This window comes from Podarcis melisellensis, assembly GCF_964234715.1.
Source record: "Podarcis melisellensis genome assembly, chromosome: 2".
Taxonomy (NCBI): domain Eukaryota; kingdom Metazoa; phylum Chordata; class Lepidosauria; order Squamata; family Lacertidae; genus Podarcis; species Podarcis melisellensis.
In genome coordinates this window covers 2,136,679-2,154,180 of record NC_138529.1, presented here as the reverse complement: position 1 = coordinate 2,154,180, position 17,502 = coordinate 2,136,679, and the positions used below count along the sequence as shown (strand labels likewise).

The 17,502-nt window shown below is 47.9% G+C and overlaps 1 protein-coding gene across 1 annotated transcript in view; it reads left to right on the top strand.

Moving 5' to 3' along the window:
* ATP13A1 (ATPase 13A1) overlaps positions 1-17,502 on the top strand; it is a 28,223-nt gene that overhangs the window by 9,966 nt on the left and 755 nt on the right. The window contains exons 8-25 of the mRNA XM_081898098.1: positions 318-447; positions 3,213-3,268; positions 3,937-4,063; positions 4,496-4,633; positions 5,742-5,862; positions 6,184-6,341; positions 6,694-6,869; positions 7,731-7,841; positions 8,960-9,085; positions 10,368-10,476; positions 10,917-11,116; positions 11,816-11,912; positions 12,786-12,973; positions 13,340-13,454; positions 13,933-14,129; positions 14,509-14,651; positions 16,035-16,146; positions 17,176-17,319. Of these exons, the coding sequence (XP_081754224.1) occupies positions 318-447; positions 3,213-3,268; positions 3,937-4,063; positions 4,496-4,633; positions 5,742-5,862; positions 6,184-6,341; positions 6,694-6,869; positions 7,731-7,841; positions 8,960-9,085; positions 10,368-10,476; positions 10,917-11,116; positions 11,816-11,912; positions 12,786-12,973; positions 13,340-13,454; positions 13,933-14,129; positions 14,509-14,651; positions 16,035-16,146; positions 17,176-17,319 (2,448 nt within the window). The remainder of the gene's footprint in view (positions 1-317; positions 448-3,212; positions 3,269-3,936; positions 4,064-4,495; positions 4,634-5,741; positions 5,863-6,183; positions 6,342-6,693; positions 6,870-7,730; positions 7,842-8,959; positions 9,086-10,367; positions 10,477-10,916; positions 11,117-11,815; positions 11,913-12,785; positions 12,974-13,339; positions 13,455-13,932; positions 14,130-14,508; positions 14,652-16,034; positions 16,147-17,175; positions 17,320-17,502) is intronic.

Genomic DNA, 17,502 nt, shown 5'->3' with positions numbered 1-17,502 from the left:
CCCTCAGACAAAATATGGGAAGCAGTTCTGAATCACATATCTGATGTTCTCCCTCCAACTGTAGAAGCAGCTGCAGATTTCCAAAGTTGAGGAATGAGGGAGATTCTCAGTCCCCGGATTTTAGAGTCTTTTGTGTTAAAATATCACTACATATAGCTTGCTCCCTTGTGACCAAGAATGCAGGCAGGTGCAGAGCAGGTTGTTGATGTCTGTCTACATTTGTACCTGCCTAATGTAGGCGGAATAGTTGGGCCAGGCATTATTGGACATCTGTTATCAGTTCCCAAATGTGCTTTTTTCTTCTTCTTTTATTGTAGGAGCCAATCGAAGAGTTAGACCCAGAATATGTCTTGGACATGAAGGCTGATTCCAGATTGCACATAATTTTTGGGGGAACGAAAGTTGTACAGCACATCCCACCGCAAAAAGCAAGCACAGGCCTGAAACGTATGTACATGCCTATATAGCTTGAATCAATGGCAGGGACGCTCTTAAAATGTCATTCCCTGAACAGTTTAGTTGCTGCTTGATTGCTGATATAATAAACCCGCTAACTTTAGCACTAAGGGTACCGTATATACTTGAGTATAAGCCGACCCAAATATAAGCCAAGGTACCTAATTTTAGCACAAAAGATGGGAAAACTTAATAATGATGATGATGATGATGATAATTATTTTTATTTATACCCCGCCCTCCCCAGCCAAGGCCGGGCTCAGGGCGGCTTACAAGCAATAATAAAAACAAGTTGAATGATTACAACTTAAAAACAAAATTAATATACAACATTAAAATATTGAAACATTAAAATATTAAAATGTAGCCTCATCGCATTATTGGCACGAGTATAAGCCGGTTCACCACACCACAAACCTGGTGGTGGCGGCAGCAGCGGAGGAATCATAGAATCATAGAGTTGGAAGAGACCAGAAGGGCCATCGAGTCCAACCCCCTGCCAAGCAGGAAACACCATCAGAGCACTCCTGACATATGGTTGTCAAGCCTCTGCTTAAAGACCTCCAAAGAAGGAGACTCCACCACACTCCTTGGCAGCAAATTCCACTGTCGAACAGCTCTTACTGTCAGGAAGCTCTTCCTAATGTTTAGGTGGAATCTTCTTTCTTGTAGTTTGGAACCATTGCTCCGTGTCCGCTTCTCTGGAGCAGCAGAAAACAACCTTTCTCCCTCCTCTATGTGACATCCTTTTATATATTTGAACATGGCTATCATATCACCCCTTAACCTCCTCTTCTCCAGGCTAAACATGCCCAGCTCCCTTAGCCGTTCCTCATAAGGCATCGTTTCCAGGCCTTTGACCATTTTGGTTGCCCTCCTCTGGACATGTTCCAGTTTGTTAGTGTCCTTCTTGAACTGTGGTCCCCAGAACTGGACACAGTACTCCAGGTGAGGTCTGACGAGAGCAGAAGACAGTGGCACTATTACTTCCCTTGATCTAGATGCTATACTCCTATTGATGCAGCCCAGAATTGCATTTGCTTTTTTAGCTGCCGCGTCACACTGTTGGCTCATGTCAAGTTTGTGGTCAACCAAGACTCCTAGATCCTTTTCACATGTACTGCTCTCAAGCCAGGTGTCACCCATCTTGTATTTGTGCTTCTCAATTTTTTTTTGCCCAAGTGCAATACTTTACATTTCTCCCTGTTAAAATTCATCTTGTTTGTTTTGGCCCAGTTCTCTAATCTGTCAAGGTCGTTTTGAAGTGTGATCCTGTCCTCTGGCCGCTCGTCCCTCCGCTGCTCGCAAGAGCAGGCATAGGAGCTGCAGTTGGGAGAGGTGCAGCGCAGCGTCTCTCCCAACTGCGGCTCCTGTGCCTGCCCTTGCAAGAGGCAGGCGGCGGCGGTGGAACCAGCAGCGAGAAAGCGCTCCTTTTGGATTGCTTGTCCCTCCACCACGCTGCCCACCTCACTCAAGTATAAGCCGAAGGGGGCTTTTTCAGCGTAAAAAATGTGGTGAAAAAGTTGGCTTATACACGAGTTTAGACGGTAATCTCTCAGTAGGAAGGACGCGTGGAAACCTGTGCTTTCCCCTTTCTTCTCTGGCAGAATTTCCCTGGTGCAGAATTTAAAGTCATCACTTTTAGCTGTGAGATGAGGATATACACCTGTTCAGAAACTGAAACTTTGAGATCAAGTAGACATGCAGACATTGGTAGTGAAGCAGCTAGTGCTAGAATAAGCAAAAGGGTCCAGTTTCTCCAACAGAATCTACCTGAGTGATTCACATGATAGAATTAAACTTGCATTATAAAACAGCATACTGGCAAAAGAGCCAAGCTTGGATAAATTACACAATTAGGGGTAGCTCAAATACTCCTTAATTACAGAATTGTATATTATTTATTCCTTTTGAATAATATGCATTTCTGACAATAATAGGATTTCATTATCGTATGATGCAGATTGGGAAGCCATTTAGAAATATAGAAAAAATAAAAAAATAAAAAAACACAATTTCAAAGGGAGAGAGAGGGGAAACGTTTGCTGAAAATGCTATAAGTCAGGTAAAGGTAAAGGGACTCCTGACCATTCGGTCCAGTTGTGGCCGACTCTGAGGTTGCGGCGCTCATCTAGCTTTGTTGGCCGAGGGAGCCAGCGTACAGCTTCCGGGTCATGTGGCCAGCAGGACTAAGCCGCTTCTGGCGAACCAGAGCAGCGCACGGAAACACCGTTTACCTTCCTGCCGGAGCGGTACCTATTTATCTACTTGCACTTGACATGCTTTCGAACTGCTAGGTTGGCAGGAGCTAGGACCGAGCAACGGGAGCTCACCCCGTCGCGGGAATTCGTACCACCAGCCTTCTGATTGGCAAGTCCTAGGCTCTGTGGTTTAACCCACAGCGCCACCTGCGTCACTATAAGTCAGATACAACTCCTTCAAAACATGATCCAAGAGAAACTGCCTGAGCCTGGACGAGAGGGAGAGGCACTATGATTCACCACAGATCTACCAACACCTTTGCGTCTTCTGCGCTGTGTAAACTTAGACTGGTTTCTGCATGTTGCAGCTTCCTTCCTTCGCTTTAGCTCTTCTGCATTTCTTGATGGTCTATCCTGGCGCCATGTAGCAGCTGAAGCCAAAGTGTTCATGTCCGAAGGACTTCTTTGGAAGAACTGCACAACTTGACCTATTCATCTGCTCATTTTTTCATACCAACATGTTGCGTAATCCTTTTCCTTTATACCTCTTCACAGCGGTTGATAACGGGTGTGTGGCCTATGTTCTAAGGACAGGCTTCAATACATCTCAGGTAAGAAACGAGAGCCACTGGGCTTCCGCTTGCACAACTGTCACCCAAAATTGGTTTGGGGTTTGTGTCAGGAGAACCCTCAAAACAGCACTTCGAGGGAGGAGGGGGCAGACCACTGTACTTAACATGAGATAGTAGAAACCTGTTTTCATGTTTATTTTACCCTTGGGAGTAATCCACCTGACTTGGCAGGTAAAGAGACAAAGACTTGTCTGGATATTTAGCTCCACCTTCAGGAGCCCTTGATTATCAAAGGACTTCTGTTTGCCTTCCTGAAGCTTCTGATAACCCTTGAAGCTCTCCTAAGTAAACGGGGGGGGGGGGGGGGTGTTGAGCTGAGGACTTAGGAGAGCTAATCTTAGGAGAGCTAATCTTGGAAGCAAGCCCTGGGAACCTTTTGCTACTGTCCTAAGAGTGTATGGCGCTTTCAGTCTTGCTACAACTGTTTTATATATCAGTCTGATTTTTCAGGGAGTAAACTGTTTAGCCAGCAGGGTCCTTCTTACTGAATTGCAGTGGGCAGGTGAATCTCAATACGAAGTTCTTAAACGTCTTGTTTTATTGCTCTCTCACTGCCCCTAGTCTCAAGTTAACTAAAAACATTTCCTGCCACTTCTTCTGAGGGAGGTTATCGCTGCCTCCCCCTGACAACTCTTCCTCCCTCCCAGGGGAAGCTTCTGCGTACCATCCTCTTTGGTGTGAAGCGGGTGACAGCCAACAACTTGGAGACCTTCATCTTCATCCTCTTCCTGCTCGTCTTTGCCATTGCAGCGGCAGCGTATGTGTGGGTTGAAGGTGATTTTTTATTTCTGGAACCTAGGTTTCTTACAGATCAGAAAATAGTATCCGTGAGGGCACAGGTGGGGGTTTCATAGAAGGAGCATACATTTGATATGGCTGCCTGAGTGTTGACAGGGATGCAGCCTCACCTAGATGGTTTTTTCCTTGATGATGGGCTGTCCTGCTATGTATCCATTGCTCCCTAGAACAGTAAATCCTGTACACATGATTTGGCAGCCTTTTCTGTGGGTGGAGATGCTGAGATCACAAGAAACTTAACTCTTTTTTTAAAAAAAAGAAAGAAATCATTTCTCCTGGCACACTAGCAGTTCTCTTGTAGCTCATAGGCATTCCGCAGCATGTGGTTTGGGAAACATTGTTCTGATTGTATTGGTGGACTTTGCAGCAGTAAAATGGCATAAATATGTGTCTGCTCCCCTTCCCAAGGCACCAAGGACCCCAGTAGGAACCGTTACAAGCTGTTTCTGGAATGCACTTTAATCCTCACCTCAGTTGTCCCACCTGAACTCCCTATCGAGCTCTCTCTGGCCGTCAACACCTCACTCATTGCTCTCGCCAAATTGTGTAAGTACCAAGCCTCACCAAGAAATGAAGCTGCAGGCTTTGAAATTGCAGGGGGTGAAACTGCTGACCTGATTGCATTTCTAGGAAGTGTCCCTGTTTTATTTATTTCACAGCTTGTTCTACCCTCAGGTTCTGAGCAGTTTGCTAACTTTATTTTTATTGCAGGATACTGTGTTCTACAATATTTGACTATTATGGCCTTATAAACAAAGCGCAACATCAGAAGTTGCTTATATAATAGTTGGCTAGATGTAGGGGTCTTGTCCAGCACTTATCCCCTCTCAGATTCCCATAGACTTCAGGTCCCATGAACAAGGGGCTTAATCTTTCCCTTCTCTCCCCCCTCCCCACCATAAGGTTTCATCCCCACGTCTTGATTTAGAATGCCTACCACCCTGTCTCATGGACTTGAGTGTCCTCCTATGAGATATCTGGGACCATTGGCCCGAGAGCAGAATCCCTGTTGCCATGGTGAAGCAGCCCATAGTTCTTAGAACCACTGGCTTTGTTGCCCTATTCCTCCTAGAAGTATGCATTTGTAAAAACTCATTACTAAAATAAACCCTTTCTCTTCCGTGGCCACTCAGTCCATGCCCAAACAGAACTGTTTCATGTTTACCATCTGAGAGGTGGGTATATCCTTTATCTTGTAATTGCATAGCAAATGAGCACAAGCAAGTTTGTCCTTTTGTTAAACTTACTGGGTAGTAGCCACAAAGACTTACGCTTGTGCAACAGAATTGCCCATCCCTCTCCTCCCCCCCCATATGCCCCCCCCCGAAATGTTTTTGGGGTTTTCCCAAGCCTCCATAACAGATTTGGCAGTGGGCATGCAAGGAGAGGGGAAGTTCTGTTGCACAAGCAAAGTGACTTCACTGGGTACAGACCCCCGTGTTGTTTTCCTCACTTGATTGTGTGTGTGTGTGTGTGTGCAGGCGCGCGCACACATGCCTCCTCCTCCTCTGCTTGGAGAGAGGGCAGTGATGGAGGAGGCCTTCACACAAAAAGGAAGGTATATTTTAAATTTTTGACCACCATGAGTGGGGCCCAGTAGAAAAAAGGGGGGTAGTGATCGCTGACGTCTCCCTCTCTCTTTGTTTTCTCGAAGATGTTTACTGCACCGAGCCATTCCGCATCCCCTTTGCCGGGAAGGTCCAGATTTGCTGCTTTGATAAAACGGGCACCCTGACCAGTGACAGCCTAGTGGTGAGAGGTGTGGCTGGGCTCAGGTAGGTCCTTGGTGGGGTGAGCCAAAGGAGGCTGTTCAGAGCTATCATGGGCTCTCTTCACTTTTTAAATTATTACTATTCGGTCATTCGGGCTTGGGCTGATGCGAGGTCCACAGCTTCCCCATCGCTGGCAGAGAAGATTGTAAAAGTAATGTTTGCATGTAGCCGCTAGCAAATTCTCATTTCCACATTGGTTATTGGAACTGCTATATGTTCACTGTAATAATAATCTGCGTCCTTCTCAAGTCCTCTGTCATACTAATGTCAGTAGTTGTCCTTCAGCTGGAGTAATTGATCTCTGTGTAATCTCCACTATTGCAGAGATGGGAAAGAGGTGACCCCTGTGTCTGACATTCCTATTGAAACACATCGAGTCATCGCCACATGCCACTCCCTTATGCAGCTGGATGATGGGACTCTGGTGGGTGACCCTCTGGAGAAAGCCATGCTAACGGCTGTGGAATGGACTCTGACCAAAGGTAGGCTTGCTTCATTTCTGAGGTGCCTGCCTTTTTCCATAGCTCCCTTACCTTTCAATTCTACCAGGGTGAGCGAAGCTTGCCTGCAACTTTCTTTCACAATATTTGGAACGAGATGTGAATCAGCATCTGACTAGCCAGCCGGTCTGACTCTGAGGCTGCTTCAGTGTTTCCAGAAACCCATTTTATGTTCCGCGACTGTGCGCTGGGGGAGCCAGGGCTTCCTTGTTCTGCTAAGGAATGCATCCTGTGGGCTCAGGGCCCCTTTGTCACTCCCAGGAGCCCAAGGGGAGGATTGCTGCTTGTGGTGCTGTTGAACCCTTTCAGGATTTCCCGATCTCTTTGTTTCCAGATGAGAAAGTTTTCTCCCGAAGTATTAAAACTCAGGGACTGAAAATTCACCAGCGCTTTCATTTTGCCAGTGCCCTGAAAAGAATGTCGGTCTTGGCTTCCTACGAGAAGGTCGGCTCCACTGATCTGTGTTATATTGCAACTGTGAAGGGGGCCCCGGAGACGCTGCACAAAATGGTGAGCAAAGGGAGATGGGTGTGACTTTATCTCTTGGCTTATTGTTATAGCCATGAAATGGGCTGGTGCCAAGGCAGGGAATGCTTAGGAACTGAGCAGGATTGGACACAGAGAAAAGCCTTGCTCAGACTCACAGACTGGAAGACCTTCCCAAAAGAAGTACTTGAATCTTCCACACATTGGCCTAGTGGCAGATGAGCATTTTATGCCCTGGATTGTGGGGAGGCCAGATAACATGCTGAAGATAGGAGGGCGTGGCAGCAAGGCCTATGCAGCTAAGCAGGGGTGGGGAGCCAAATGGCCAGAGCTGAAAATGTGATACCCAGGGTGCCTTTGATTTCGTGAAGTGCTCTGTTATCAAAACAATGTTTGGCAGCTTGACAATGCTGTTGTTAAACTTTAGTCGGGTTTTTTTTGCTAGAGCATAAGAACCCTTCTGGATCAGACAAAAAACCCATCTAGTCCAGCATTATGTGTTCACCTTGGCAAACCAGATGCCTCTGGGAAGATGGCAAGCAGGGCAGGATGAGTGCAGCTGTGCTGTTCCCACTTAGGTTCCCCAGCAACTGATATGCTGAGCCACCATAATTAGCAGCCTTACCTGCATGTAAGCTAAGCCTCTGTTGAAGCCATCTAAGTTGGCAGCCTCTACTACAGCTTGTGGGAATGAATGCAATGTACTTCCATTTGTCTCTCCTAGACCTGGTAACCTTCAGCTTCACCCTCCAAGGCTGCCAGAGCCTCTGCTGTTCTGGTGCTTTGTGGCTCACAAGGAGACATGCTCAGGGCGGGGGGCTTCTTTCCCCTGCCTTCACATTCTTTTGTGACTGTCCCTCTTTGCCCCTCTCTTTTCTCGTGCAGTTCTCTCAGTGCCCCAGTAGCTACAACAGTATCCACACAGAGATCTCACGCGAGGGAGCCAGGGTCCTGGCACTCGGCTACAAGGAATTGGGACACCTCACGCATCAGCAGGTAGGCTTTGGCCCGCACAGGCGACACCTTCCACATGCTCTGTCGGGACCCTGTTGCTGTGGGAGGTGCCTCTGTATGTGCCACATTGTGGCCTCTCTTATGGGTAAAGTTAGATATAAACTGAAAGATAAAACCAGCCCACGCTGGCCCCTCGCTCATGGTTGGCCTTGAACGCCTCTTCCTTCCTTTTGCGGGGTAGAGAGGAGCATACAGAGTTCTGACAAAGCACAAGAGACAAAGCTTTTCACATGGCAAGGTCAATCTGTGCAGTCTGGCTAGAAGTCTGCTTCCGAAGTGTGGCAGCTGCCACACTGTGCTGAGTGCACAAGTGACCTGGCCAAAGGGTTTACAGTCCAAAATAAATGCACAAGGCGGCCTAGAGGGAGAAGTTAGAAACTGACAGATGAGGATGAGTGGAGAGCAATGTCAATGTGGGTTTTTTAGCAAAGACACCCCCCCAGCCCAGCCCAGTAACTGCAATGTGGAAGGGAAAAGCCTTTATGACTTTAGAGGAAGGGGCATAGCTGGCCACCAGGGCAAAAGGCAGAGAGATGGGAGGGAACTCAGGGAGTTGGTGGGCAATGAATGAGTTTCTGTGTGTGGTGGAGAGAGTTGATGTGAGAGAAGATGACGATTGGGCTGGAGAGTTTGTGGTTATGCAGAGTGAGAAGGGGTGAGCAAAAAGATTTGGGCGGAGTAAACTGATCAAGCCCAATGGAAAAGGAAGTCTGCTGACTGGTTGGCAAGTGGGCTGGAATGGGCTGCCCAGGGCAGGGGGACTGGATTTTCCATGACGCTCATCTGTGCCAGAGCAGGTGCTATTTAAGTGGGCGAGGATTTCTGACTTGGCACAAGCATGGGGGGAACTTAGTCAATGGTCTCCAGCACACCATCCTTGGCAAAGCAGAATTCCAGGTGAGACCTGGATGCTCTTTGACATGTCTGATTGCCATGTGAGGTATGGACTAGGAAGTTTACCAAGCAATCACAATGTTGTCTTCAGTCTGAGGGTTGCCCCTAGAATCAGGGTGTGAATTTCTATGGGAGATTCTTCATGTGGGGCATCTAAATATTCAGTTGGACAAAGCGCTGATCTTTGTTCTCCCTCTCATCTGAAGGCACGAGAGATGAAACGAGAGTTGCTTGAGTGTGACCTGCGATTCATGGGCTTCATCGTGGTCTCGTGCCCCCTTAAAGTGGACTCCAAGCCCGTCATCCGTGAAATCCTCAATGCCTCGCATCATGTGAGTGAAAAAGCATGTCTGCTGGCTGAGATGTAGTGGAAGACAGAGACATGGGAGTCCTAGGCAAGCTGAGGAACTGGCCTGCACAGTCCCACCTGGTTTCCTATTTCTGTCCCTGCTGCTCCTCCTCCTCCTCCTCCCCCCCCCCACTTGTCCGGAGTCTTTGTTTCCCATTTGCTGCCGTTTTGAACAAAAGTCCTCTTGTCTCATTGTGATCAGCCCTTCCCCATGCACAGCAAATCCCAAGGCAAAGATTTGAGCATAATGCCAAGGTGTACAAGAATGGTGTTTCCCTCCTCCACACTCTTTAACAATCCTCTGCTTGGGAGATGGGAGATGTCCTATGCTTGCAGGGAAAAAAACTCTTCACACTCATGTTCACATAAGTTGATAGGCTAGGATGGTGCTCCAGAGAGGCACTGCTGCAGAAAATATAAGAATCTGAAACATAATAAGAGCCCGGGTGGGTTAGATCAAAAGCCTGACTAGCCCAGCATCCTGTTTCACCTGAGCCTCTTAGATGCCTCTGGCACCCCTCTAGGCTGGCTGAGATGGCAGGAGACACCCCTGCCACTTGCTATCTAGCATTCCAAGACATCCTGGAAGGTTTCATTTAGTGCTTGTAGCTAAAGGACCATTCCAGGATGAGAGAGCTCCCCACTGTGTTTCGGGGGGGGGGGAGGGTAGGCTAGAGAGGAGAAGAAGCAGACTATCCTTCATGCAAATGAAGTATTCCCCACCCCACCCCCATCAGGTGGGAAGGTATACTGCACTTCTGGGAATGAAATAGAGATAATTATTGGGGCTGTGGGGGACAGTGGAGAGGTTTGAAAGATGGAGGGATGTGTCAAATGGCTCTTATTGTAACGGTTGTTGAGCTTGCGATATCGCTGGTGGTGGAAAGTTGGCCAAGACAAGGGAACGTGCTATGATCTTCCCTATTGTACAGAAAGAGGTTTCTTTCCTCCAGCAAAATATTTGTTTCCCCCATATTTTGCTGGAGGTTTGTTTCCGCCAGCAAAAGATGTTTCAGAAACCACACACGCACAGACATTTTAGAAGAGAACATACTTTGAGGTACAATGTAACACTAATTTTGTGATATACAAAACAGTTTTTTAAAGCTTTTTCCAGCCCCTCTGATCCAGGTCTGTGTGGCACATGTGCATTGCATCTCCAGTCCCTGCTTAGGAAAATGTCCCTTGATGTTGATATGGGCCAATGGCCGTAATAAACCAATCAATCAATCAATCCCTTGATGCTGCCATTTACTTCTTCTCAGGTAGTGATGATAACAGGCGACAACCCCTTGACTGCCTGCCACGTGGCCCAAGAACTGCACTTCACCCAGAAGGAGCAGACGCTCATCCTGCAGCCGCCCTGTGACAAAGGTAGAGAGGCTGAGAGAGGCAGGTGGAGCAGATCATCATCCAGAGCCCCACAAGGCAGCAGCACACGGCTAGGATTCTGTGATGCTGCAAGAGCATAGGAATAGTACAGAACATGGTACACAGTGTATAATTAAGCTTTCTGAAGTGGCTGGTGGAAGGTCTTGCCCTGGTTAGCACAGGGGGGGTCAGTTTACTACTACGAGCTATGTATGGTGTAGAAATGCAGTGTGAGAAATGTGATGGAGACTCTGGAAGCAGCTGCAAATGGTTGATAGGTAGTGGAAGGGACGTGTGCAGGGAGGGGGGGAGGCTTGTTGAGTGTACATGGAGGGGGGGGAATTTGGGATGGTGGAGCCCAGGATAGCTCTCTTCCCTGGGCTGGTTCTGCAAAGCAGGCAGCTCCTCCTCATGCTCCCCCTTAATCAAACCCTCTATTCCAGATTGCAGCTGGCAGTGGCAGTCCATCAGCGGCACCGTCACTCTCCCCATCGTCCCAGATTCCCTACAGGAGCTGACCAGGGACCACAACCTGTGTGTCACAGGAGAGGGACTCTCTCAGCTGCAGGCCACAGATGCCCAGCTGCTGCTTCGGCTCATTCCACATGTGCAGGTCTTTGCGCGAGTTGCACCCAAGCAGAAGGTGAGAGGTGCTTCCTCACCGCAACGTTCTTCAGGCCCTTGTGGCCAGCGAACCCAAGGATCCAGGGGGGGCATGTTTCTCTCATCCATTAGTAGTAAAAGAGCAGCAGGTGTTTGGATTGTCCCTGGCTCAGTGGAACAAATGGACAGCCTACAACCTGGCATATAGCACCATCTTTGAAGAGTTTGCATCCTGTATCCGCCATTGTGCTCTTGGAGTGGCCTGGAGCCCAGTCACTGCCTCTTAGTCAAATCTACCTCAGAGGTGGAATGTTGCAGGAGTAGCAAGTGCCTTGGAGTCAAAATCCTGGGCACAACTGTACAAATAAAAAATTAAATGGAAATAATAATATCCTTTTATCAGAGCAACTTCTGCTAGCATAAGAACATGCAGACTTTCACTAGCCTCTTTGGTCTAACTAGAAGTGGGCTGCCTCTATTACCACAAGCACCAGATGTCCATGTACTTGTTTTTTATCACTTGACCCTTGCCATCAAATGCATAAGCTTAGTGGAGTCATGGAAAGGATTTTGTCTGCTGCCAAATGGGCTCCCTTACCTTCCCATTGAATGAGGATGCTGACATGTAGTCAACTCACAAGAGTCTACATGTTTGGGTGAAGAGAAGCAATCTCTTTGATGGCATGGATTTGAGCAGAGGGTGGCAGGCCCTCTTCCTCACTCCGTTTTCTCATTGCAGGAGTTTGTTATCACAACACTGAAGGGGCTTGGCTATGTGACGCTGATGTGTGGGGATGGGACCAATGATGTGGGAGCTCTGAAGCATGCTGATGTGGGTGAGTGTTTATTCTGTTCAAAAAGTGCCACTGGTTAATTGAATTTCGGATTTGTAAGAATGAATATTTAATGGACAAGCTTACATAAGCCAGGCATGGATGGCAATCTGTTACGAAAAAGGAGCACTGCAGCGAGTGGCAGGTGGCTGGAAAGCCAAACAGGATGTTGATGTTTGTGACTGTACCGTGGGAAAAAGGGGGCAGTCCATTCACTGTACTGAGCACCGGATGTTAGCTCAGTGTGTCATCTGACCTGTACTGGAAGTACATGGGTGGAGTCTATCCTCTCTCTGTTGGTGTTAAGAGAGTGCAGACATGTTTTCTCTGTGCTGCTGCAAAAGACAGAAATAAAGGCATGTAAATACATTTCTGTCTGTCTCTTTCCCCTCCCTGGGGATAGCAGGGAGGAGAGGGAAGGAGTGGTGTGTTCTTCTCACGTTTGAGGAGGATCGCCGATACAGGCCTCGTCTGTATCTTGCCGGGAGTCGCAGACGGGGAGGTCAACAAGGAACTCAAGCCGGGTGCCTGGAGAGTGGCCAATTCCTCTGACAAGGCTTGATTCCAACACAATCTTCAGTTTATGAGGCATTTCTCCCACCTCTTACAAAAGAAAATGCCTCTTTAACAAGTTTTTCTGTACTCTGGCTACCTCTTCATCTTACAGCTTCCATGTGCTTTGAGCAACATATACTCAGCCTACTGATCAATTTTGCAGGTGTCATAGTAAAACTTTTCTTGCTACCCTCTCCTCTAAAAAGCCTCCTTCCTATCCAGTTGGGATGCGGAACAAGGGAACTGCCTAAACTTTTCTGTTCTGAAAGCAGCTTGCCAGACACCTCCCAATATCTTCTGTGATCTGACTTGTTCTTGCAGGAGTGGCTCTACTGGCCAATGCACCTGAACGAATTCCTGAGCGCAGGAAGAGGCCGCCCCGCGATGGCCCTGCTGACGGGAGACCTGCTTTGCCCCCCTCCCTGGTTGGGAGCAACATGAGGCCCACCTCCCGGGCTGCCAAGCACAGGGTTATGTTGCACAGAGAAGAGCAGCTTGCCATGCAGCGGGTAAGTTGCTGGGTTCTCCTTCCTCCCCCCATATTGGACTCCCTGGTGCTTCAGGACTTTTTCCTTTGTGAAATTCCAAGAGGTTACAGGGAGAGACACACTTGGCTCTGCCCCTGCACCCATTGTATGCTGGAAGAAAAGTCACTAAGGTGAATGGAAGCTGGCCTTGTCCTTAGTCTGACCTAGATTTAAAAAATAATAAAATTCCAGTGACCATGAACCAAGCAACTCTGTGCTCTTCGTGTCCTCTTTCCTTTTCCTAGTGACTGGCTTTGTAAGGTTGGCATTTGGAATGTATCTCTGAGGATAGCTTTGCTGTGGATGAAACCGCATGTCTTCTGTCCCCCCCCCCCTTCTTCCTAACAGGAGAGAATTAGCCAGGTGCTGAAGGATCTGGAGGAGGAGCAAGTCCCCATTGTGAAGTTGGGTGATGCCAGCATTGCGGCTCCTTTCACCTCCAAGCTGTCCTCAATTCAGTGCAGTAAGTAGGGAGGGGAGAGAACTTGTTTTGAGCAAGGCAGTACTTGGACCAACTCTGAAGGATCGGGACACCTCCAGGCATGTTTTGCATGTAAATGCAACCATTGAGCCTCTTTTTTTGCACTGTTTGTGTGCATGTGACTAACTTGGAATCTTTAAACTACGCACATTTTATGTTTGCACTGTAAGAGGTGAAGTGCAATATTAGTCTGGCACTGTGTTGGGAAAGCATGAAACAGCTCTTCTGAGTCCTGCCCCACCCAGTTTTTTAATTTGATTTCCAGTTTGTGGCCTCCAGAGCAACCCAAGCCAATCCACTAGAGAAGGTTTCATTGACTGAGTGCCCAGAGCAGGGCTGGAACTGGCCTTCTGCCAGCCTTTCTGGGCTTTTCCTTCACAGATACTCCAGCCGTGTAGATCTAAAGAGGGAAGGGCAACTAGTGCATCTCATGCAAGCAAAGTGTTATTTCCTCTTCCAGTCTGCCATGTGATCAAGCAGGGCCGCTGCACTCTGGTCACCACGCTCCAGATGTTCAAGATCTTGGCTCTGAATGCACTAATCCTGGCCTACAGCCAGAGTGTCCTTTACTTGGAAGGGGTCAAGTTCAGTGATTTCCAGGCTACATTGCAGGGGCTGCTGCTGGCTGGCTGCTTCCTTTTCATCTCCCGGTCGAAGGTAAGAAAGGTGATGAGAAGGGAGGCAACCATCACTTCCTTTGCACAGAAAAGGCCGTTCTACCCTGTTCATCATTTGCACTCTTTCCTTACAGCCCTTCCATGTTTTAAAGCAACTTTCAAAATTGGTCTGCCTTGCCACATTGACATCCTTTTTTCTTTCTTTGAGACCACTTTCCAAAGCGGTTGGTGTGTGCAGGGTTCAACATGGACTGCTTCCCAAATATTTGCAAGAGAATGCAGCTGGCTCACAAACCCAGGAAAGCTGCTGCTGCTAATAACATTTATTATTCGTACCCCACCCTTCTGATTGGGTTGCCCCAGCCATTCAGGGCGGCTTGTGGCTGCCTGGTCCTGACCCCTTTTCTTCTTATTTCCAGCCTCTGAAGACCCTCTCCCAGGAGCGTCCACTCCCTAATATCTTCAACCTCTACACAGTTCTTACAGTGCTGCTGCAGTTCATGGTTCACTTTGTCAGCCTGGTTTATCTGTATCGAGGTGCACAGGCCCGCAGTGACCCCAAGTGAGTGCTGCTTGGATTTAAGCTTGGAACTATGAAAATGTGAAAGGATATTGCTCACAGTGGAATTGGTATCGGCAGGCTGGAATATATGGGCCAGAAGGAATGTTGCTTCCTTAACATGAACACACTTCCCAGGGCAGGTGTGAATGCAAGAGACATCCATGAAACACGATCACTGTCCTAGGACAATCAGAGCTGTCCCCTTGCATCCATCCATGGTCCTTCCTCAGAGAAGCCCTGGAAAAGGGTCCTGTAAAGGAGGAGGAGAGATAGCCAAAGGGTTCCATCAGCCCCAGTCCTTCCACCTTGCACAGCCGGCCCCTGGGGGAACACGAGGGTTAGGGGAGTCCTCCATTAAGTCCTCCTGAGGAGTGGCCAGATAGTTCTGGGACTTGTAGCATGCTTGTAGGTGTCTTACTACACAAAGCAGGTTTTTGTTTTCCTTGGGGTTTTTTTAGAGTGGCAGGGGGTGGGGGGTGGGATGCCAACTCATGAGCTTGTTTACCCCTCTGGTCTGAGTGGACAGGTGTAGGGCTGAAGTCAACCAAAACTCCTTGATGAAGATAAAACTGGCACCTATCTCTGTGTGTCAGTAAGGATGACTGCGTTGTTGGGTGAACAGCTGTCAGGCTTAGGAACAGCCTTCTAGGTCTGGGCCCAACTGTTGCTCAACTCTTGAGCACTCTCGGAGGTGGGCCACAGCTGCACTCTCTGGCGGCAGGAGGTGCCAGTAAATACTTCATCCATGATGGAGGCGTGTATTGTTGGCACACAGAAAATGGTTACAGAATAGCCACTCCCTCCCCAGACTTGCCACAAACCTTCTCTCTGTGTATCAAGTGGTGATCAGAGTGGCGCTGTATAGGGACGCTCCCCTTCCCCAAGAGTCAGTGCCATAGCCACTGTCAGACAGGACATGTTTTAAAAATGGGGATGTGCTGCATGCCCAGGCGTGCTCAGGGGGCAAAGGGCAAAGTCACCTGTTCTGCTGGGGAATTGGCGAAGGAGACTGCTGAGGAAGACCTGGGAGCTGGTCTCTGTTTTATTTCTAACAATGTTGGTCTTCTCCTCCCACAAGTCTTTCCCATGAACAGCATCCAACACACCAGAGGGAGAAAGGAGAGGATAGTTCTGTTTGGAGACAAAAACGGAATAGCAAGAAACCCGAGAGCTGACAAAATAAGAATTAAAAGCCAAGGAAATGAGAAGCAGAAGTGTAGAAATACTGTGTCCCAAGTCAAGACAGGGAAGAAAATGGGAGGTGGAGGCTCAGTAGCCCGCTGGTGCTGCTATTTGGTTACCGTGCGACCCTACACTTCCTAGGACAATAACTTGAATTTTAAGGAGTCAAATTGTCAAGAGCCTTTCTCTGTTTCTTTTAAGGAAAGATGATTTTGTAGATCTCTATAAAGAGTTTGAACCCAGTTTGGTGAACAGCACGGTTTACATCATGTCCATGGCCATGCAGATGGCAACATTTGCCATCAACTATAAGGTGAGGTGTGCTCAGTTTTTTTAGCTCTCTAGGGTGTGCTGTAATTTATTTCCCTGCTTCACTTGGTACCTGTCGTGCTGGAGCCTAATTCTCCATTTGAAGGCCATTCTGCAAGATGCTGGTGGCCAGGGATCTCAAAGGGAGTATGAAGCCATGTGGAACAAGGAGTGCTAGAAAGTTTTGCCAGGCCAAGTACTGAAACTCTTTGTCTGCGTAGATTAGTTTGAATAGTCTGCATGTTGCAAGCGGATTAGATGATCTGATGCTCTACTTTGAGTTCTTCAGGGTGCCCTACTATGAGAAGTACTAAATATTTTCATTTTATTGGTGGGGGCAGAAGAGAGGTTCAAAGAGAGCCAGACCTTTTTTCGCAATTGCTCATATGGCTGGGATAAGCTTGAGTACAAAGGAAACTACTTAAGCCAAAAATTTGCATTTAAGTCTTGTGAAATCCATTACTTGAGATCGACTGTGTGTTCCAATAAATACCAGGACTGCTTTCTGACATACACATATTTCCTGCAACCCTCTTGTCCCTGGAAATAAAAGTGGATGTACCGGGGGAGGCAATGAATCCAAAGGATCTATTGCCTTCCCAGTCTTCCAACATGCCCCTGGACCAAGAAATAAACTCAGCCCAGGAGCTGGCATTATTACCATTCATTTTCCTCCCTGACGAGAGGGAAATAGTTGTGGTTGCTGTTTTTTTAAAAAAAGAACAGGCGTGCAAGTGCTCTTCTACCCACCATCAGCAGGGCACTGGATTGAGCAGACCATGTCTTTGGTTCCAATCCCACCACCACCCAGCCTAGGAGAGATTAAAATCAACTTCAACCTCACAAAAATCTTGCTAATGAAATAAATGGCTAGCCAATAGACATTGATATTTTGGCCTGCAACATGCAACGTCTCCAGATGCATGTATGTTGAAGACAAAAAAACGACTATTTGGGGTGATAGTATTTGGGTTGGTGATACCTGCAATCTGGTTCTTGACTGCCCTTTCCATCTTTGTCTTTGTTGCTCAAGGGCCATCCATTCATGGAAAGCCTGCGGGAAAACAAACCTCTGCTGTGGAGCATCATTCTCTCTGGGCTGGCCATTGTAGCCCTTTTGACAGGCTCCTCTCCCGAGTTCAATGAACAGTTTGGACTGGTAGACATCCCAACAGAGGTGAGTAGGCAGGATCCTTCCTAGGTCTTTACTTAGGGAATGTGTTTAGGGGGGGTTTTCTACTGGGAAGTTTCAGAAATGTGTGTTCAACTGGCAAGTAGCTAGCAGTGTGCATCTTAACCAGGGAGAGCCTAGATCATCCTTCTCTGACCTGGTGCCCTCCGGATGTTTTGGCTGCAACTC